The sequence below is a fragment of the Photinus pyralis genome, unplaced genomic scaffold (assembly GCF_008802855.1).
Source record: "Photinus pyralis isolate 1611_PpyrPB1 unplaced genomic scaffold, Ppyr1.3 Ppyr1.4_LG6, whole genome shotgun sequence".
Taxonomy (NCBI): domain Eukaryota; kingdom Metazoa; phylum Arthropoda; class Insecta; order Coleoptera; family Lampyridae; genus Photinus; species Photinus pyralis.
The window spans coordinates 34,838,662-34,860,471 of NW_022170663.1; the positions used below are offsets into that span (position 1 = coordinate 34,838,662).

General features: G+C 36.9%; 4 protein-coding genes across 4 annotated transcripts in view; 3 read left to right on the plus strand and 1 right to left on the minus strand.

Annotated features, from left to right (window-relative positions):
• The window catches only part of LOC116174031, a 30,427-nt gene extending 18,261 nt beyond the window's left edge, over positions 1-12,166 (plus strand). Inside the window, exon 8 of the mRNA XM_031491807.1 lies at positions 11,666-12,166. Within this exon, the coding sequence (XP_031347667.1) occupies positions 11,666-11,989 (324 nt within the window). The 3' untranslated portion in view covers positions 11,990-12,166. The remainder of the gene's footprint in view (positions 1-11,665) is intronic.
• LOC116174033 lies at positions 4,510-5,096 on the plus strand. The gene is made up of 2 exons (XM_031491809.1): positions 4,510-4,644; positions 4,691-5,096. The coding sequence occupies exons 1-2, from the start codon at positions 4,603-4,605 to the stop codon at positions 5,063-5,065; spliced, it is 417 nt and encodes a 138-aa protein (XP_031347669.1). The 5' UTR covers positions 4,510-4,602; the 3' UTR covers positions 5,066-5,096.
• Positions 12,167-13,166: 1,000 nt separating the features above from the next.
• LOC116173680 (2-hydroxyacylsphingosine 1-beta-galactosyltransferase-like) lies at positions 13,167-15,182 on the plus strand. Its single transcript, XM_031491321.1, has 4 exons — positions 13,167-13,630; positions 13,682-14,479; positions 14,524-14,743; positions 14,788-15,182. Exons 1-4 carry the CDS (start codon positions 13,393-13,395, stop codon positions 15,053-15,055), a joined length of 1,524 nt encoding a protein of 507 aa, XP_031347181.1. The 5' UTR covers positions 13,167-13,392; the 3' UTR covers positions 15,056-15,182.
• A 2,047-nt stretch (positions 15,183-17,229) lies between these two features.
• Positions 17,230-19,568, minus strand: LOC116173681 (2-hydroxyacylsphingosine 1-beta-galactosyltransferase-like). The gene is made up of 4 exons (XM_031491322.1): positions 18,770-19,568; positions 17,926-18,726; positions 17,661-17,880; positions 17,230-17,615 (listed from the first exon to the last, which is right to left on the minus strand). The coding sequence occupies exons 1-4, from the start codon at positions 19,002-19,004 to the stop codon at positions 17,354-17,356; spliced, it is 1,518 nt and encodes a 505-aa protein (XP_031347182.1). The 5' UTR covers positions 19,005-19,568; the 3' UTR covers positions 17,230-17,353.
• Between the last annotated feature and the right edge of the window lie 2,242 nt (positions 19,569-21,810).

A 21,810-nucleotide genomic window follows, 5' to 3' on the forward strand; every position in this document is an offset into this window, starting at 1 on the left:
TTTGACTGATTATGTTTAAATAATGTATAAACAACCCTTAAATTGCCCTTTAAAAATAAATTTCAGTATGCTTTAAGCTTGCCCAATTTTTCAAGTAATTCAAAATAGCACGTACAGCATACTTAGATTGCGGGGGTTGTAACTTTTGTAATTCACCGAAAATTTTTATTTTTTTGACAGATTATTTTTAAATAATGTATAAACAACCCTTAAACTTCCCTCTAATAATAAATTTCCGTATGCTTTAGGATTGGCCAATTTTTCAAGTAATTCAAAATAGCACGTACAGCAAACTTAGATTGCGGGAGTTGTAACTTTCGTATTACAGCGAATATTTATGTTTCTTTGACAGACTATGTTTAAATAATGTATAAACAACCCTTAAACTGCCCGTTAACAATAAGTTTCCGTATGCTTTAAGCTTGCCCAATTTTTCAAGTAATTCAAAATAGCACGTACAGCATACTTAGATTGCGGGGGTTGTAACTTGTAATTCACCGAAAATATTTATTTTTTTGACAGATTATGTATAAAAAACCCTTAAACTTCCCTCTAGTAATGAATTTCAGTATGCTTTAAGCTTGCCCTGTTTTTCAAGTCATTCAAATTCGGACGTAGAGCACACTTAGCTTGCGGGGGTTGTAACTTTTGTAATACAGTGAACATTATTGATTCTTTTACAGATTATATTTAAATAATGTATAAACAACCCTTAAACTTCCCTCTAATAATAAATTTCCGTATGCTTTAAGCTTGGCCAATTTTTCAAGTAATTCAAAATAGCACGTACCTACAGCATCCTTAGATTGCAGGGGGTTGTAACTTTTGTAATTCACTGAACATTTTCATTTATTTGACAGATTATGTTTAAATAATGTATAAACAACCCTTAAACTTCCCTCTAATAATAAATTTCTGTATGCTTTAAACTTGCCCAATTTTTCAAGTAATTCAAAATAGCACGTACAGTATTCTTAGATTGCAGGGGGTTGTAACTTTTGTAATTCACCGAACTTTTTTATTTCTTTGACAGATTATGTTTAAATAATGTGTAAACAACCCTTACACTTCCCTCTAATAATAAATTTCCGTATGCTTTAAACTTGCCCTGTTTTTCAAGTCATTCAAATTCGGACGTGGAGCACACTTAGCTTGCGGGGGTTGTGACTTTTGTAATACAGCGAATATTTTTATTTCTTTGATAGATTATGTTTAAATAATGAATAAACATCCCTTAAACTTCTCTCTAATAATAAATTTCCGTACGCTTTAAGCTTGCCCAATTTTTTAAGTATTTCAAACTATCACTTACAGCATACTTAGTTTGCAGGGGTTGTAACTTTCGTAAGGAAGGAGATAGTTCGTACTGAACAAATAGCTTCAACAATTAGAGAAACAAGGGTCATTTACACATGTCAAGGAGGAGTTGTGGAGAAGCCGCGACGTTATTATGAGGAATTAACTCACCTCATGTCCCTCGGGCGGATTGACGGAGAATGGAGATAGTGGTCATAATAGCGCCTTCAAACATTACTTGGGAAATGCGCTAATTATAATTGTATCGGTTAAATCTTGTAATTCACGGGTAGTGGTATCGGTAGATGATTTAACAAGGTGCCTTTTGAACATTTAAACGCAGCTGATCAACCATCAACTTCTTTTAAATCAAAGAGATTTTCTCAATTGTTATATTCGTCAATCGTAATACCCCTTCCTAAGCTAACTTCAGAAACTTATTTTTTCTTATAATTTGCTTTACATGCTCCCCTTTCCTTCTTTCTATAGCTTCTTCGGCTAGATATGATCCTGATGTTCGGCTTGATATATGTGTTATATTTTATATTAAAAAGTGTTCACAGCGTGTACGCTTTCCAATTTGGCATCGATAACAAATTTTACTTATTTACAGCAGTCTCTCTACAATCTGCATACGCAACACCCCTAGTGATTAATAAAGTACCTTCAGCTATCAAAAAACCTGTTATGGCGCAAACACGAATCCAGAAAATGAAAATTTCACTTAAAACGTTTAGTTATCTTACAGGGATAATTTTCCCCTTGACACGTGCTCTTAGCAACGGAAGATATAAGGAAACGATCGAGCAAGTAATTAAATTTAATTCAACTTGGAATTAAAATCAATCTCCAGTAATATGCTAATAACTATAAGATCAAGGGCTTTCACTCTAGATAAATACAGAATGGAAATTAATTTGTTGTTCCTGTAACTATAGTGAATTACATTTTAGGGCTTCCATTGTGTGCGGAAACGCGTTGTAATATAATAATTACGAGTTAATGTACAGGGATGATCTGTATAGATGTAAACTTATCTGAAATTGTGGGGAATTATTTATCAAGGACTTTGAGCAAAGTGTGTGGGTAAATAGATTAAAGACGTTTTAATTATATTATCCTCAAGCTCGAAAATCCTTTAATGGATTTCCTTTTAATAACTTTTGTATACATCGTAAGAATAAAAACATAAGAGACAAGTATCATTGAAGAGTGCAGGCATAGATCTGTATCAGGACCAGAAGAATGTATTTCTTCTGACCTGCAGAAGCAGTGTAAGTGGATAAGAAAGTTTTGGCGAATTAAATTTACTCAAGAAGTCAATTATTCGCTTCAGACACCCCTTAAGGTGTGTCCATTACGCTGTTTTCTGTTATGGAAATTCTCGAATGCTTCATGCTGGAACTCTCGTTTGGGCACTGATACGACTCTTTGGAGGGGATACTTGGTTCTCCATGTAATTTTTGTTCTCCTAAATCTCACCGCTATAATTCGTAATCTGGCCAAAAATATAGACAAGTTGGTTTCATCAAGTTTACTCCGACCTGAGCAGAAATTGACAATTTTAAACCAATACATCTGGCCCACTGTCGTCTATCCGATGCACTGAACAAATTGCCCAAAACTTTCTCGAAGACATCGACGTGCCGTCAAAGAAATCCTCAGCCTTCCGAAATCTACACCAACTGAACCTTAATAAAGTTTCTTATAGGGAGTACGGGTCTGCGAATTTTCCCCTGGCTATAGGAGATCGATGAAAATGGAAGATGTCAAGTAGACGATCGCAAGTAATTAAATAAAATTCCATTTTGAATTAAAATCAATGCCAATAACATGCCCGTCACTATCAAGGGCTTGCCACCCTAAATAAGTGCAGAATGGAAATTAATTTGTTGTTCCTGTACCTATAGCCGAATTTCATTTTAGAGCTTCCATTGTATATTGGAAACGTGTCGTAATATAATAATCACGAGTTTATGTAAAGGGATGATCTGTATAGATGTAAATTTGTCTGAAATTGTGGGGAACTATTTATCAAGGACTTTGGTCAAAATCTGTGGGTTAATGGGTAAAAGACGTTTTAATTATATTATCCTCAAGCTGGAAAGATATCCTTTAAGGTTTTTAAAGGAACTTGGTTTTAATAGCTTTTTTCTATTTCGGTGTCACAATGACGATTTTGTACAACTGTTTTCGGCCGAAAACAGTTGCACAAAGACAGTGATTATAGTCGTTTTTTTTGGTAACTCATCTCTGAAGTTGGCAGTTACTAGTTAGTACAAGTAGGTACTTCGTTGGGTACTTCCATGTTTGAACTTCAAAATGTCAGTCTTACTACGCTGCCAACCTAAAACTTAACGGCATAAAAAGTGTTCCCAACATAAAACATGTTAGTTCTAGTGTTCCCTATAGTTTCTGATAATGATTTTTTTAATTAAATTGAAGCACCGAAATAGAAAAAATAGTATGAAAAACGCGTGTTACAATGCTTTATTGTAATACTCCTACTTTGCGGACACTCGTGGCTACGCTTCGCGTCGCCACTCGTGCCACAAGATAGTCGTATTACAATAGGTCGCATTGTAACACTTGTCTTTCAATATACTATTGTAGGTGTACATTGTAATTTGTAAAAAGATGAGAGGACACGTATTATTGAAGAGTTCAACTGGATAAGAAGTTTTGACGAATTGAAAAACTCAACAAGTAATTTACTCAAGAAGTATTAATAGCAGTAAAAGCGAAAAACTAATTAAGCCTTTCTGTATTCGCTTCAGATTACTGTACATCACAGAAGATCGCAGATTTTCGAGGTTATTTGATGTAAAAATCTTGTAACAGTAAATAACACAATAAATATCAAAAATACTTATTGAAAAAAATCGTTTACATTTCGGTCAGTATTGCACAAGTTTGTAAATATCGCTTTTCTTGTGATAATAACCCGTTATCAAAACTATATAAATAATTTCGTCTGACACGGTCTCCAATAATAGTCAACGATGATTGCGTAATTTACTCAAGAAGTATTAATAGCAGTAAAAGCGAAAAACTAATTAAGCCTTTCTGTATTCGCTTCAGATTACTGTACATCACAGAAGATCGCAGATTTTCGAGGTTATTTGATGTAAAAATCTTGTATCAGTAAATAACACAATAAATATCAAAAATACTTATTGAAAAAAATCGTTTACATTTCGGTCAGTATTGCACAAGTTTGTAAATATCGCTTTTCTTGTGATAATAACCCGTTATCAAAACTATATAAATAATTTCGTCTGACACGGTCTCCAATAATAGTCAACGATGATTGCTGCTGTACTGGTCCTCTTTGCTGTCATATCGCAGGTAATGTCGCTCAAACCATTTTTGTCACTCAAACCTTTTCCGATAGATTGACGGTAGCTGCATGAACGTTTTGAATGAAGAGGAAGAAGCCTGCGCTGCACCATTAGAATTGGATGCACCGTCGGTTTACCAGTTTTATACACGTGATTCGAACAATCCAAAGTTCGGGGAATATTTGGCATGCGTTTGGGCTAAGTGGAATTGGTTAGCTGGCGACGGAAGTATACGTTTTTCTACAATTAGGGAGTCGAGTAGCTTGGCATGGAGAATTTCGCGAATGTGTGTTGACGACGGTTTTGTGATTAAGAGGAGGCGAGATGACTTCAAGAGATCGGTTACTTACTGCGAGGAGCATATGCCAGAAATTACAAGTCCACTAGCAGTTAGAAAATGTATTTCTGAAAATTTTAAACCAACTTGAAATAAATGATTATTATGACTCTATCCAGAAAGTAACAGACGTTTTGAAATAAAGAATAGAATTAGAAAGTGTAAGAAACAACTTTTATTATATACTCGTACATTTGGAAACTACACTCTTAGACTACTTTTCAACATAGCCGCCATTCATATTGAGGTACTTGTCATAGAGTGGTACAGGTGTTTTGATTCTAACTTTGCAAAATCCGCCGCCTGAGACTTTAACCACTGGTTAACACCGGCTTGAAGTTCGGCATCACTGTCCAAGTGCTGTGTTGGGAGCGAGATCTTCATCGCTGGGAAGAGGTGGAAGTCGCTAGATCCGAGCTGTACGGAGGGTGGTCAAAAATCTCCCATCCAAAATCATCCAAGAGCTGTCCAGTTCGTTGTCGAAAAACAAAACTTCCACCTCTTCCCAGCGACGAAGACCTGACTCACAACGCAGCGGACGCCGAACTTCTTGTGGACGTTACCCAGTGCAGATTACAATCTCAGGCGGCGGATTAGCTCCCAAATGTATAGGTATTGTTGTGATTACATTTAAACTTATGCGATTATATAATTTAATTGGCTAAAATAGCATGTGTATAAAAACAATTAATGAATAACTTCAATATAAATAAAACTTGTCTTGTCATACAATTACTTTTAAACGTTTAATTCCTACAAATACAATAAATTGGCGACGAGGATTATTAGAAACGACGACCTACAATGACTACAAGCATAATTTTTCAAATTGAAATGTTTGAAAATTCTCGATTTCAATGGGAGAGTTGAGTGAAACGATTGGAAGGTGCTTTTGATGTGTTTCAAATTGAAGAGAATAAGAAACTGCCATACTTACTACATTATATGGGACCTGATACATACGATCTTCTTTGCGACAAGCTTTCACCTAACAAACCTACAGACAAGACATACAATCAAGTTGTTAAACTTTTACAAGATTACTACAGTCCTGTCCCTTTGGAAATTGCAGAAAATTTTAGATTCCATCAACGCAAACAGCACGAGGGCGAAGGTATTCAGGAATTCTACACTGCTTTGCAGAAGTTAGCAATTCATTGCAACTTTGGAGATTACCAAAAGAAGGCTCTGAGAAATCAATTCGTGTTTGGCATTCGGAGTGAGAAAATACAAAATAGACTTCTTGAAACAAAGGACCTTACAATGGACAAAGCAATAGGAATTGCTGTTGGAATTGAACTTTCAGCGAGAGACACCGTACAATTACACAGGGGAGAGTTTCAAACAGCGGTACAATTGGAGCTGTGGATATAAACAGACCACACATGAAATACAATTCCAAGAAAGGCAAATTCAATACATCCAATACAAGCAAGAAAACCTATAATTTTAGTGGCGTGAAATGTTATAGATGTGGAGGAAGCCATTCAGCTTTTAGATACGATATTCGATACAAGAATACAAAGTTACATGGTAATGGAGATTGCATGTCTCGATTACCAATTAATTCTGAACAATTATACGATTTTGAAGAATCAGACATATCTGAAATAAGTCAAATAGAAACACTACCTGTTACAGTTAGTAAACTAGCTCAAGCTACTAAAATGGATAAGAATTTACAACCATTATTCATGGGATTAAAAACTGGTAAAGTGATTGATAGTAAACTACGTTTCAATATTGATCAAAACGAATTCACCATACAACAAGAATGTATTTTGCGAGGTCAAAGAGTAATAATACCTAAAATTTTACAAAAACAAATTTTAGATGAGTTACACCCTGCACATTTTGGTATTTACAAAATGAAAGGTTTAGCACGTAGTTATTGCTGGTGGCCTGGTATAGACAACGATATTGAAACGTTAGTAAAGAATTGTGCTAACTGCAATCAAATTAAGCATAATTCTACAGTAGTACCAGTGCATTCATGGGAAAGTGTTCATAAACCATTTCATCGTGTACATGTCGACTATGCAGGTCCATTTTATGGTCATTATTATTTTATTTTAGTTGATGCGTATTCACGATGGCCCGAAGTTTATGTTACAAAAGATATGACTACCAATAACTACCATAAAAACATGCCGAGAAATATTTAGTCGTTTTGGCATACCGCGTGTACTGGTGAGTGATAATGGCAGAAATTTTGTATCTTACGCTTTTGAAAGTTTTCTTAAACAAAACGGAATTAAACATAATTTAAGTGCGCCATACCATCCTGCGACAAATGGGTTGGCAGAACGATACGTTCAAACATTACAGCAATCATTACGCGCAATTAATGGTAATAGTTCTGATGTTGAAAAAGAATTATGTAGATTACTTTTACAATATCGCAAAATGTCTCATAGTATTACCAAACAATCACCTTCAATGTTAATGTTCGGACGTGAAATTACATCCCGATTGGATTTAATTAAACCCGATTTAAATAAAAATGCTACTGCAATTCGTAATAATATACCAGTTCGAGATTTCCAAATTAATGACGGAGTTGCTGTAAGAAACTATGCAAACGATATCCAATGGAAATTTGGAAATGTTGATAAAAAGTTAGGGAAATTACACTATCATGTTAAGCTTGATAATGGTAATGTTTGGAAGAGATACGTTGATCAGTTACGCAGAATTGGGGTGCTACTCCGCGAGACGCTCCTCAAAATGATGATATTCCTTATGACCCCTCTAACAATCATCCTGATGTTACAACCTTACCCGAAACTTTACCTGATCCAGAAATAAATACACCTACGTTGGACATAACGGCCAGTGTACCTACAAATGAAGAGAATACTTTACCACAGCTACGCCGTTCTAACCGTGTACGTCGTCCTCCTGATCGTTTAAATTTATAAGTTGGGGAGGAGTTGTTGTGATTACATTTAAACTTATGCGATTATATAATTTAATTGGCTAAAATAGCATGTGTATAAAAACAATTAATGAATAACTTCAATATAAATAAAACTTGTCTTGTCATACAATTACTTTTCAACGTTTAATTCCTACAAATACAATAGGTATAATAAAAGATTTTCTTTTCAAAACGTCTGTTACTTTCTGGACAACCCTCGTAGTTTCACCTGAAATTCCTTCGGGAATTAGGGTAGTATGTTCAAACTATAATGTTTGTTTTCGCATCAATTGTTCTATTGACCTGTGACAGAGAGATGTGTGAAGACGGGCGGTTCGGCGAGGGTTGAATCTCGGGTTAAATCCATTCACCTAAAACGCTTGAAGTTGAGTGTCTTCTTTCATTTCTTCTCATAAAGCATAATGGCAAATAGGTATACCTAATCGTATTCTCGCATCTAATTCTGCCGTCGACGTATCCCTATTTTCGAATTTAAAGATCACCAATCCCAAAATACGTTGAGGAACTCTTATCGCACCGTCGTTTAGGGATACGCCAATCGTGGGTCGGGATTTTCGCAACATTTTTGGAGTATGAGAAAGAGCATACTCAAAAAACAACTTGAATTGAATTCAGCAGGTAATTATGCAAGGATAAATCTTCCCACAACATACTGTCTGTTCCTCCATTGAATTACAGTGGTAAAAATTTAATTACAAAATGCTTAAAGGTAATCTTCACTGAGCGTCCCAACTTTAGGCGCATTTCTTAGGGAAAAGTGGTTGGTACGATCAAGACCATTTAAAGAATGCTTAAGTAGGAACTGTCTAATTAATAATTAATCTAGACGTATAATTTTCCATTCAAAGGCTCTAATAAGTTGCTTTCATTCACACTCGAACACCCTTCATAGGGGAACGTACTGAGAATTTAAGTGATGCCTAAGTAGGAACTATTCACATGTTATATTGATGCAAAATCTACACATATCATCCCTTAAAAAAAATTAATTCTGACACTTGGGAGGCTTCCTTGGAGAAAAGTATATTGGAGGCGATCAAGACCAATTAAAAGATGCTTAAGTATTGCTAAATATTCCGATTGATAATAAATCTACACATATCATCCCTCCAAAGGCGCCAATAAAGTTTTTTTTCTTTCTTTTTTGTTGTATTGCACTAGTTGTTCTTGTTTTTTTGTTGTATGTATACTTTTGCTTTTTATGCCTAGCACGACTTGGTATAACCAAGGATACGTCTCCGTTCGGTAGCCGGGAAGTCACACTGCTGCATGTAAATGAATCGGAGAAGAAATTAGTCGAATCCCAAGAGATTAATTTTAATTCGCAAAATAAATTAATAACAATTCTATGCCGATAATTTGAAATATGTTACGAATCGTCGGTAGTCGGCAGGACGGTGCGGTATTCTCGTTAGGTTGCTGGAATTCTCTCGGGCGCCACCATGAGATTTCAACCCTCGCTTCTGATCAACGGTCGGTTCGCGGAACGGAGAACGGAGAAACGGAAAGCTCCAAATATCATGCGGGCAAATGGCGAGCGTCACTGGCGAAAATCTAAAACAGAATGACGGCACGATGCAACAGTAACGCTTTACCAAAGCGGGAACGGAAGTACAAATCAACTAACGGTATTTACTATAGCTACGGCAAAACGAAACCAGGAAAACGAACTCCCTTTATAATGAACGGAGTGAAAATCTCAGGCACTTATACCTTGAACCGCCTATATCGTACGCGAAAAATGCAAAAAATCCCCTCTAAATCATGCTGTTACCTTATATAGATTTCCCAAAAAGATCTAGATATGGAACTCGGAGTGTCCCAAAAATCGGAGACTAATCTTGAAATTCATGTTGATTAAACGCGCTTCTAGTGACACTAGGCCGAATTAAAATTCCAAAATTTGGTACTCCAGTAATGCCAATTGTTACCTGGAATTTCTAGTGAATGGCAAAAGGGCTGTCGGAAACAATTAGAAACTTCACAATCATGTTTGGTAGCTGGTGGTCCTTATCGGCGACTAAAACACGACGCTAGGAATCAAAGGAATTAGTTTTACATTATCCTAGTAAAAAGTTGGGTTCAAAAGCTACAGTTTCTAGTAACGAAGTACCCGTTTGAGTTCCTCAAGGTACCGGGTGTTCATCAAAATTGGTACTCTTTCATAACTGAATTATAATTTTCAGTTACTAAAATAAATTTTTATTTTAAACTAACAGTTCGTACCCAGGTAATTCGTTCTGGAATAATTCGTACCTTGATCATTTGTAGCCCGAACTTTTGCTCACAGTATATTTTGCATCCTTAACATTTCGCTCCCGCATAGGTCGCACCCGGACAATTTTCACTCGAAAAATCCCCCTCCCCCCAAAGCCCATTGTACCCTAAAAGTTTGGAGTGAATGTTCCATACAAACGATAAGATCACAGATAAGTATTGCTGTATGCAATGGCATGCGGTCACCACACCGGCTTCGATCAATTTCCAAAGAATTAACTACACAATTTACGTTAACACCTGCCGTAATTGTTGGACACGAAAAGAAAAACCTGACATGAAAAACTCTATCGGGGTCGTACAATGAATTTGAATAACCACACAATTAATTGATTGACAATGATGATTATTCCAAAACACATAAAACAATTAAAACAAAATTCTCATATGCACGGTGTCCTGTCATTATTGTTGGTGTTTCTACCGAAATAACAGCAGTGTATATTCTGTATTTTTTCCAGCATGGTTCCAAGTAATTCTTCTAGGTTGTTTATTGCAGGAGAACAGTCAATAAATTTTGCATGTACAATTTTCATGTATTTATGTCATGTGCAATCGATTAAATTGATTGTTGTGTGTAAGGGACATAGACAAAGTTTTAGAATTGCTTTTGCACTGGAAATGCCTATAACATTGAGGTATAGCCTAATTTCGTTAGGTAAACGGCCCTGCTTGGGGAAACAATTATACACAATGTTTGATATATTTTGCATTCAAATAAGATACATAATTTCTTTTCCGAAAATGCATTCGTACAATTCCACTTTATACCTTTTAAATGAACCACATCGACGGCATTAGAGAATTTAGGTATACAATGATATTTATTAAGAAGTAGATGTAGAAGTATACATAGGGATTTATGTGTATTGTTTTTTCCTGTGTCTACCTTTAAATGACAAGATATCTTCTGAAGGCTGCCTAATTTTATTCAGCCAAAATAACTTTTTAAAACAAATAAAACCTAGTGTCATATTAATTAATTTGAATATTGTTATCTTGGCTTCACAGAAAATAAATCTCTTACTCTCCTTAAACTTTTACTAGCACTATACCAATTGACAGTACCAACTTTTTATTCGGTTGACTACATCGCTCACGAACGAAAATAAAAATACAGAAACCAAAAAAGCGGTTTTTAAAAGTAGGTATAGGGAAAAACAATGCACGTAAATCCCTATGTCTACTTCTTAATCAATATCACTGTATATAATATGTTAAGCTAAGGTTTAAGGTATTTTTACTTTCAATATTAAATTGCAGCACTGTTTGGAATTCATCATATTGCACAAATTTAGTTCAACTGAAAATTTTAGGAAATGGCAGCTTGTCGTCGGTGTCATAACTGGGTCCCGGATATGGCTAACCTACAGTTCTAGTGCATTTTCCCTTTTTTATAGATCTTAAAAATCGTAGTTTTTTGTTACCACCGAAACCGTTTACTATTTGCGCTTATCCCAATTTATGTTTTAGATACCAAGTATCCACTACAGCACCCAAGGGACTGCTACTAGTTTCGCAAGCGCTCGTAAACCAGTGACATATCTCGAAACACGGCCCACACCAACCCAAAGTCCAACGGGCACAGGTCCACGCACTTCCCTTGCAACCGAAGAAGCGTCACCGACACCGACGGCAACAAGACTCGGTCCAAGAAAATCTGTGAAATTCGAACATCCGTCGCAACTATTAGAACCGTGGACCATCGAAATGAAATCGCCAACCCTAGCGAGGGGCGCCGATACCGCACCACTCATCGAACCGATTTGCGAATTGAAAATTAAACCGCGTTTGTAATACTTAAGTGTTAGTTAGGCGCTTAAAACTATTTATGAAAGATGTGATATTAGAAACAGGAAGATATTTTTAAAAATTCGTGTTTATATTTAGTATGGTCAATTGGTGCGTAATTATTTAGAATTTATATACCTGTTTTTATAAAAATGTCAATTATATGAATTTTATTGTTTTGAATCTTTCCTACAACTGTTTCGTGCTCCATCTTACCTACCGTGTTCCCATCTACCCTTAATTTTGAGACAAATATTTCGACTAATAATCCGAAATTGTATGCTTTCTTATTATTGGAGTTTATTCTACCGTTTTAAAATCTAGCTCAAACACTATTAAAACGAAATCTCAAGATACAATCACCTTTATATTAAATCAACATAATTTCCCTTCCCTTTCACAATCAGGTACTAAACAAGGTAAACAATATCACCTTTGCCATAATGGCAAGAAAGACATGATGAAGTTTTTTTTCGTAACTACTCATAATAGTTATTTATTATACAAGACGACAAAAATCTGTTTTAACCATCAAGTGAATTAACATTCACGAGATGGTTAGCTTCCCTTTATCGTCATGTATGATACAAAACTTCATTTTATAGCAAAAGCCAAAGGTATTTAATTTAGACGTCCAAAATAGCAAGCTTACGTTCTCCCGCCGTTTCCATGGAAACAGCATTGTCATATGTCCTGAACGTCATTTTATATTGTACTGCGCGTCCCATTTTTAATAAGAATAACAGATGTTATTGGTATGCACAATGATTTGTTTCACTTTATCTACCCTTGCCGTTAAAGTTACACACGCACTCATTCAAACCTATTAAAATATCAATTTAGCATCTGCATCTGCTGCAAAAATATAAGTGCAAATACAAATCGAGGGTATCATTTCCTTTTACTTACTCGCCCAAAGATGTATACTGTTCCCAAACATTTATTTTCAAATTTCACGGTGGGAACAGAAAATTGCACTAACAAAGAAGCAACAAGTTTACTACAAAACAGGGAATACATTTTGTGCTAAAATTAAGGAGTTGGTCTACGTTTTAGTCGAGTAGCTTCCAAAAAAGTTAATTTTTTTTCATTATAGTAAGGAAGAAGAGGTGAGGTGCTGTGCATGCGCAAAAATTTTAGTCAGCACCTACGTGAATAATATTCCAATGTTTATTCAGAACCATACAGAACAATCTCGGCCGAAATAAGTGCAGGTTTCAGACCATTTTATAAAACTATGTGATACCTTAGAAACTAGAAAAATTGTATTAATTTTGTAACCTTTGGCATTAATTAACTAATTATTCCCATAATCGCACCAATAATTGCCGTTAGCAATTGATAAATGACCTCTCATTATCATACAAGGTTATACTTATGAAGTGCCAAACAACAGTTATAACAACACAATGAACGTGCACCTAACAACACTTCTTTTCTTGTACGTCGACTTTCATATAGAAGCTGCTCAAATTTTGGGCGTCTTCCCATTTCCGGCCCACAGCCATTTTCAACTGGGCGATAGAATTGTTAAAGAATTAGTGAGCAGAGGGCATAATGTCACCGTCATATCTCCATACAAAGAGAAGTTACCAATCCAAAATTTCAATCAAGTGATTGTTGATAATGTGTTTGAAAAGGCCGCAGGTGAGTAAGCGAGCTTTGGTCATTTAATAAATCTACTCGATATTTTTATAGAAATGAAAAAAGGCCTCTTAGGTCATACTGGTTATAACTTTCTCCGACGAATCACTTTCTTAGACAATTTGGGCTTAACTTATACGGAACTAGCGTTAAATAGTACAAACGTGAAAAACTTTTTGAAGGAGCGGAATCACTTCGACTTGGTGATTATTCAACATTTCAAAAGCGACGCCTATAACGGATTTTGTCATCGCTATAAGGCGCCTTGCATTGCAGTTAGTCCGCTGCCAGTACCAAGCTGGTTTAGCAATAAAGTGGGACTTTCGGCTCCTTCATCGTATGTCCCACAGCTTACGGTGAGTTACGGGAGCAAAATGGATTTCGTGCAACGATCATTCAACTCATTTGTCTCTCTGCTCGAAGAAATCTCGCATCGCTTCTACTTGTATCCAGCACATAATCGTTTACTACAAACGTATTTCCCTGGCGCTCCACACTTGGACGACCTGTACCAGAACACATCCCTAATTCTTTATAATGGGCACGTAAGCGTAAGCGAGGTGTGCCCGAATATGCCCAACACAATTGACATCGCAGGTTATCACGTCGCTACCCCAAAAGGACTTCCTGACGACTTGAAAAAGTGTTTGGACAATGCAACTGATGGAGCCATTTACTTTAGCATGGGATCCAACTTGAAGAGCAGCAATTTCCCTAGCGACCTGAGAAACACAATGCTGGACGCATTTGCTCAACTGAAGCAAAAAGTCTTATGGAAGTTCGAGGATGATTTGGTAGATCAGCCTGACAATGTCCTAATCCGCCCGTGGTTCCCACAACAAGAAATTTTGGGTATGATGCAGATCCTGCGATTGTGAATACCTTTGTACTTGTAGCTCATCCAAACGTTATCCTCTTCATAACACACGGTGGTCTCCTCAGCACAATTGAATCGGTTTATTTTGGCAAACCGATCTTGGGACTGCCCGTATTCTCAGATCAAGGCCTAAACTCGGCACGGGCGGAAGATGCCGGTTATGGCAGGTTTATTCCTTTCGGAAAAGTGAGTGGCGAAAATTTTCGCGAAATTTTAAACGAAATGATTCAAAATCCCCGGTAAGTGGGTGTCCTGTCTGCATTAGCTTAGTTTAATCTTGCAGGTATATGAGTAACGCGAAGGCTAGGTCGAGGATTATGCACGATCAACCACTTCCCCCAATGGAAAGGGCTATATTTTGGATTGAATACGTTTTACGTCATCGCGGAGCGCCCCATCTGAAATCACCCGCTTTGTCTTTAAATTGGTTTCAATACTTTCTGCTCGATGCCATCTTGGCGTTTGCAGTTTGTTGTTGGCTCACTGTGTTTGCACTTAGAAGATTGTTGCAACATTTTAATTTCACTACAAAGAAGCTAGAGGAAAGTTAAGTGCAAGTGCCTACATAAATAAATGTATTCAACCAACAGGTGCTTTAAGTTGAGACATTGGTATTGGAAATGATCGTGTTAATAATTTACTTACTTAAACAACTCATAAAATAATTATTACAAAGGTTTAGCGTGTTAAAAAGTTATTTTTCGATAGGATAGGCTGTCGAGATGTCGACGCATTTTTGCAAATTTATTTAGAAAAAGGTAACTTTTAATGTCACTTTGTCCGGCTGGCTGGCTGCAGTAAATGCGGGTCCGTAGAAAAACGCTTGTAGCAAGACGAGGAATGTACATGTACCTACCGGGGCCGTGTAATTAACATTAACTTTAAGAATGGGGCTACGTCGCCGACATCTGAGCGCCATCCTCGAGCGTGATATACTAATGTGGTGATTTCTCAGGTTTTTTTTATCTTCTTTTACAGTTTAGACCCGATTGTTTTCAAATTGATGTCGTCGGAAAGATCTTGTAAACGCGCAAAGGTGCTAAGTGACAGATTGTTGTTTTTTCCGCGGGGCGAAATTAGCCACCTTTTGCAAGGCGCGCGTCTTCGAGGGATAGGCGACTATGGGCGTTCAAAGGTTTCTTCGAGTTCGAATCTCGTATCGCCAACAGAAGCTGACAAAGGGAATGTGGTAACCTTCGGCAAGATCTTACTGATCGTGGAGACAAAACTTCAAACGCGAGTTGCGGATAAATGGGACGTCGGAAGTGGATACCGACAAAGGGAATGTGGTGCCCTTCGACAAGATCTTATTGATTGTGGAGCATTGGATGCTCGAAACAATACCAGAGTGCTAGAAGTTAAAACTCCAACGGAGAGCATACAATTGCAGTGTGAGGGACGTAAAGAAACGCTTCCCATTTTCTCTGGTGGGTATTGAAATCATATCTTTGAGATATTGTGGCCGAAATCCATCAATTCCCGCAGTAAATCCATTAGAAAAGTTAGCGATAGATTTTTCAGTAACCCGAAACGGTTCAGTAGATTCGTCAGGTGGGTTTGGAATTTGGAAAAATTACAGATCACGAAGGAGCAGAATGTTTCTTTTGTAACTGGAGTAGAATGTTATTATCTTGAAGTGCTAGATCATCCGAAGGTGATAAAATTGTATATATAGGCAAAATCACAGATCTACCGCTTCATACGAAAGGTGTTCGTGAGTATGTTTGGCGATAAAATTGCGCGTTTCAAGGAAAGCGCGGGCCGTTACAGCGATAACCGGGAACTCGACTGTTGGGTCTTGAGGCCATCATGACACAATTAAGGCAAGTGTAAGGGAGTAAATTTGCGCCATCGGATTGGGTAAGTGCCGGTTTGTGTTCGTTTCGTATTTTATACTGGGCACAATTATACAGTGCGTTCAAGATAAGAAGGTCACCTCAATATCTTTCATTTGGCGAGATACAAAAAATTAGTCAAGTATATTTTTATATCTGCCATTACGATCTATCTGATCGCGACCAATCGTAGATGAAGCAGCAATTGTCGATGGAAATTACAGTGCAGTACAACGAAACGATAACGATAAAAACGATAAAAAGAAAAGAACGGAAATGTATAACTTCCCTAGAAGCACAGGTGAATCCCGGCCAAAGTAATTATACAGAATTCCCAAAGTATGAATCCAATCGGCAGAGATTAATATATTCGGAAGATGGCAATTAGAATTCCATGCGTTGTACCTTACGCTTTCAGCTGTTTTTTTAAAGGACGTGTACTTCGATACGGCTTACGAAGAAAAAGAAATGACCCAAAAATCAAGGCGCTGGCAATCTGCGCGGAAAATTGCGCCATCAATAGATGGAACCATCCAACAAATCGCTTCAAAAGTGACGGAGGTTTTTCAACATGTAATAAACAATAATAATGCTTCGTAATGGAGAAAATAAATCGTTACAGTATAAAGAAAGACGTTAAATTTATCTCGACCGTTCTAAGGAATAACTGAGGTCAATGCGGTAATTGCATTCTACATTTCGCAGTGGAAAGAACGGTACTTTCCACTGCACTGGGATCTGCCCAACGGTATTTGATCATTTTATTGTTAATTCGGTTCCAAGACAGTACAAGAATCATTTTTTGCATAAAACAACCTCTGGATTTTGGATTGTTGCCGGGTTTTAGAGAGGGGCACCCTCGGAATTTGCGGTTCATTTGGCGTTATATGTACCTTGTTTAACATATATTTTTATTCAAGTGTTCACACTTAATCTAATGACATTTTCGTGTGTATCCCCTAGTTATAAGTAATGTCAGTTGCATTGTACATTTTCAATAGCGCCGCCTCCTTATCACTTAGTCACTTTTACGTTTTGGTAAATAAATACGAAAATCTGTATAGTTAGGTATATAAAAACCACACCAAACGCGGCACAGAAAACCATGACATCTACCAAGTAGTACTGGTACCACTTCAAAGTTACACCAGAAGACCTTAGGTGAGGAGCTCCTTTATGACGTACAACGTATTCGACCCAATACATAGCATTTTCCATTGCACTTTGGGGTCGGTCGTGCATAATTTTCATTTGTTTCTTGGCATTGGTAGAATATCTGTAAAAAATATCAATACTATCTGATGCTGCATATACAGACTACCTGGGATTCGATAGCATCTCATGTATGTTATCATAAAAATTCTCCTCACTCAAGTCTTGGAAAGGAATGTATCTACCGTAACCTCTTGCCTGGGAAAGTGCAGCATTCGACACCTGATCAGCAAATACCGGTATACCAAGCATCGGTTTGGCATGGTATAGTGACTCAATTGTGCTAAGTAGTCCGAAGTGGGTAACAAACAGGACGACATTGGGATGAGCTATAAAAACACCGATTCTTACGCTTTATCGTCAGAGTAACATACCCAAAACTTCTTGCTGGGGAAACCAATGGCGGGTCAGTACGTTTTCGCTTTTGTTTGGAAGGCGAACTCCGTCCCACTTCCACAAAACCTTTTGTTTAAGTTTAGAAAATGTCTTCAAAAAGATATCCCTTTTGGCTACATCTAAATACTTGGAAGGCAAGTTAGATCCCATGCTGAATAAAATGGCACCGTCTACAGCTTGGTCTAGGTATCTCTGCAAATCTTCGGGTAATTCGTTAGAGGTGCTCACGTGAAAGCCGGCGATATTGATAGTGTTGGGCGTGTACTGTATGGCTTCACTCACACTTGTGTGGCCATTAAGCAAGACTAGTGATACGTTATAAATTAGGTCGTCTAAATGGGGCGCCCCCGGGAAGTACTTTTGCAGTAAACGATTTTGATGGGGGTAAAAATATAAATGAAGGGAGAGTTTAGTTAATACATGCACGAGTGCGTTATAAGATCTTAGCCAAATATTCATTTCACCAGTAAGCGCTAAAAACAGCTCGGGAACATAGGCAGGCGAAGCTATACTTCCCACGTTGTCCCGAAAAAAGCTAGGCGATGTTACCGAATTGAACATAACGCAAGGCGCTCCATAATGATAGCAAAAACCGTGGAAGGCGTCGCTCTTTAGGTATTGAACTATAACTAGATCGAAGCTATTTTGTTCTTGCAAAAACTGCTTTACATTTGTATCATTCAAAGTCATCTCAGTAAACTGAATGCCGAAAGAATCTAACCAAATAGTTTTCTCGAAGATATTGCGCGTGGGAACTTCAAAAAATATGCGCTGGTTTTCTACAAATTTCAGAAGTTAATGTGAAATCTACAAATCACTAACCTGTAGATGCGGAGGCTGCGTTTGCCAGGACTATTTGCCTAAAATTTGCCATTGGCCGATTGTCCTCAAATGGTATTATAACCGTCACGTCATGGCCTCTGAGTGCGAGTTCCCTAAAAAGTCGGTCACAGAGCTTGAAATCGCTACGTGATGGTAGTGGATAGACCCCCAAGATACGGGCACTGTCCACAGTATTTACAATTACTAAAAAACAGATAATTATACTATAAAGCATCGTAAGAGACAGTAAAAATCAACTAAAAATAATATAATACCCGTACATAAGGATAAGATAAGCAGTTCGGGTGTATTACGAAATCTGGCCAGTGGCCTATCTAAAGGTGCGTACTCACTTGCAACAAAATGCCCCGATCAAACCAATCGCGCCGCGCGCGCTGTAACAAATTTGTCGTCCGTACGTTGACCCAATCAGAATAGAATGCGCCAAACATTTTCCAATTTTGATGGGAACACATCAAATACCGCAAACTATACAAAGAGCCCAAATTTCCCCCGCAAAAAGTTTGTCGGAATCTATACAGCGCGCGCGGCGCGTTTGGTTCGTTCGGGGCATTTTGTAGCAAGTGAGTACACACCTTAATGTTTAATTCTACCCTTAACATCGCGCTAGTCAAGCACTAACGAAATATTACGTTCCAGTAGTTAGTGCTTCGTTAGTGCTTGATTGTGCACGAAAAAGTAACCCGGCACGTCCACCCCTATTTGAGGTACAGGGCATGGCCATTCATCTATAATGCGCCACCGTATGATAGTTTTACCAAAATCTATTTTTTATGTTCATGTAGGACTATTTCCATTAGTAAAATTGTTCAAAAAAGGGCAGTGAATTTTAAGTGCACATTTTTTCCTAAAATGGTGGCCATTGAAATATTTCAAAACTAAATAGCTAAATCGCTATTTTGAAAATAAAATAGGTTCAGTGGTTATATTTTTATAGTTTAATCTTTGTATTTTTTAAACATGTTTGCAATTTCAATAAAATAACACTTTTTAAATGAAAATTCGAGTTTCAATCGCCATCTTATAGTTACTTGGGATTTTGAATATGCTAAAATAGACACTTCTGACTGTACCTATCATGCAAAATGAATCATTTGTGTTGCAATTTTGCCCAAATTATGATCTTTACTACACTATACCCTTTCTTCCCGTCCGTTCCCCAGAATAAATATTATATTCGATGATGTTGGCTCCTAGCGATTCCACAATGAGCCTTGTGCCACTGAAAAGTCGTTGTGAATTCCAGTTCCTTTCAAAAGTATTCGAATACTTTCAAAGGTATTCTAATACTATCAAAGGTATTCGAATACTATGAAAAGTATTCGAATACTTTGAAAAGTATTTCATTGCCTTACTTTGAAAAGGATTCGAATACAATAAAAAGTATTCAAATACTTGTCACTCAAATACATTATAGTATATTAAGTATGGAGAACGGTAAGGAATTTTTACCGTTCGAAGAGAATTGTTTGGAGGAGGAGCGAAGCGACGACTCCAATTATTGTCTGAGAACGGTAACCTTAACGTTCGACGTGCTTATAACATTTTTTGCGCGATCGAAATTAAAATTATGCAACCAATATAATATGCACTAAGAAATGAACGAGCAGAATAAATCGAAGTGATCGAAGTGGTATGGTGTACATCACTAGGTAACCAGTTTATTTGTCAAAATTGAAATTAATAATTTCATAAAATTGTGCATGTGTGTGATGTAGTTTGCTACTGCACTTCCTTTATGACTTTATGAGCGAGGTATTCGCCGGTGGCCGAATGGTATGTCGAAGATTCTTTACAGAACAAAATTGTAATTGGCATGTGATAAGAAAAACGAAAGCACATCTTCAAACACATTGATCTCTATTGCTTCAGGTTTAAATGAAGAACGTGTTCTTTCTATAGGCACAAATTGTACGTATAATGTAACAATAATTAAAGATTAATGTAATGTAAGACTGTTGATTTTTAAAAAGGCGTCGGTAAGTATTTTTGCTGTTCTGGTTTTAGATCGGTAAGTAATTTTGGCGTCGTCGTAATCATAGCAACTGGTAAATTCTACGTACTGTCATGGAAACACCCATGGTAACTAGTCAGAAATGACCGATCGCGCAAAAGAAATTTTAAATAGTATACTAGATAAAAGTCTTAAAACTACTTAAAAAATCAAGTTATACTTTGTATGGGGTTAGCTTTTTTTATATTTCTATTGTTATACAAATTTAAGGGGAGTAAAAGCGTAATATTATTATTATATTATTATATAGGAGGTACCTACCAGGACCTTTCTTATACCAGTTATATCCTTCAGAATACGTGTAGCAGTTTTCAAAGCGTCGTGCACATGATACGTACGGCTTTCTGAAATTAATCCTAGCGATTTTGGAACAGATCCATTTTTGGCAATCCGTTTGTCCGTGTGCATGATAGTTTGTTTAGAAACGTGCGATCGCTTTGAAAATTGGTACACATGATCTTAAGGATATAAGAAAGGTCCCTATTGTTTTTAAGTTACGTAGACTATATAGTCAAAAAGTTTCACTCCAAGATCGTTCGGTATTCAGTTGAATCGGATTTTTATATTTGATTTTGTGACAATGGAAACTTTCCCTAAACATTTCTAAATTGTTCTCAAATATTTGAATAACTTAAAAGTACTGCCTTTTTTTGAGGCCGGAAAAAAAATTATCAAAGATCGACCGGGAAAAAACATTTTCTTATAGAATGTGGCCTGTAGAATCCATAATTTCAAACAGTTCCAAGATTGGGCTACTAGTTCAAAAGTTACAGCCCTTTGAATTTCTTTTCGAAATTGGTTTCTAGTCTATAACCTTTGATTGAGAAGTCTGATCGAAAAAGTACGAATTGATTTGGATTCTACGCACCAAAATTAATAAGAAAAAGGGTTTTCCCGAGAAATTTTGGTGTAGTCGATTTTTGGTAAAAAAGGAAGGTTATACACTGCCTTTTTTTGAGCCCCGAAAAAAAAATTGTCTCAGATCGACTCGGAAAAAAAATTTTCT

Excerpts from the sequence above, each read along its gene's own strand:
- LOC116174033 (XM_031491809.1), top strand. The coding sequence starts at position 4,603 with ATGATTGCTGCTGTACTGGTCCTCTTTGCTGTCATATCGCAG. Across the intron at positions 4,645-4,690 it reads TCTTTGCTGTCATATCGCAG|ATTGACGGTAGCTGCATGAA; the intron begins GTAATGTCGCTC and ends CTTTTCCGATAG.
- LOC116173680 (XM_031491321.1), top strand. The coding sequence starts at position 13,393 with ATGAACGTGCACCTAACAACACTTCTTTTCTTGTACGTCGACTTTCAT. Across the intron at positions 14,480-14,523 it reads CCCACAACAAGAAATTTTGG|CTCATCCAAACGTTATCCTC; the intron begins GTATGATGCAGA and ends TTGTACTTGTAG. Across the intron at positions 14,744-14,787 it reads GAAATGATTCAAAATCCCCG|GTATATGAGTAACGCGAAGG; the intron begins GTAAGTGGGTGT and ends TTAATCTTGCAG.
- LOC116173681 (XM_031491322.1), bottom strand. The coding sequence starts at position 19,004 with ATGCTTTATAGTATAATTATCTGTTTTTTAGTAATTGTAAATACTGTG. Across the intron at positions 18,727-18,769 it reads CGCAGCCTCCGCATCTACAG|AAAACCAGCGCATATTTTTT; the intron begins GTTAGTGATTTG and ends TGAAATTTGTAG. Across the intron at positions 17,616-17,660 it reads GAGATGCTATCGAATCCCAG|ATATTCTACCAATGCCAAGA; the intron begins GTAGTCTGTATA and ends TATTTTTTACAG.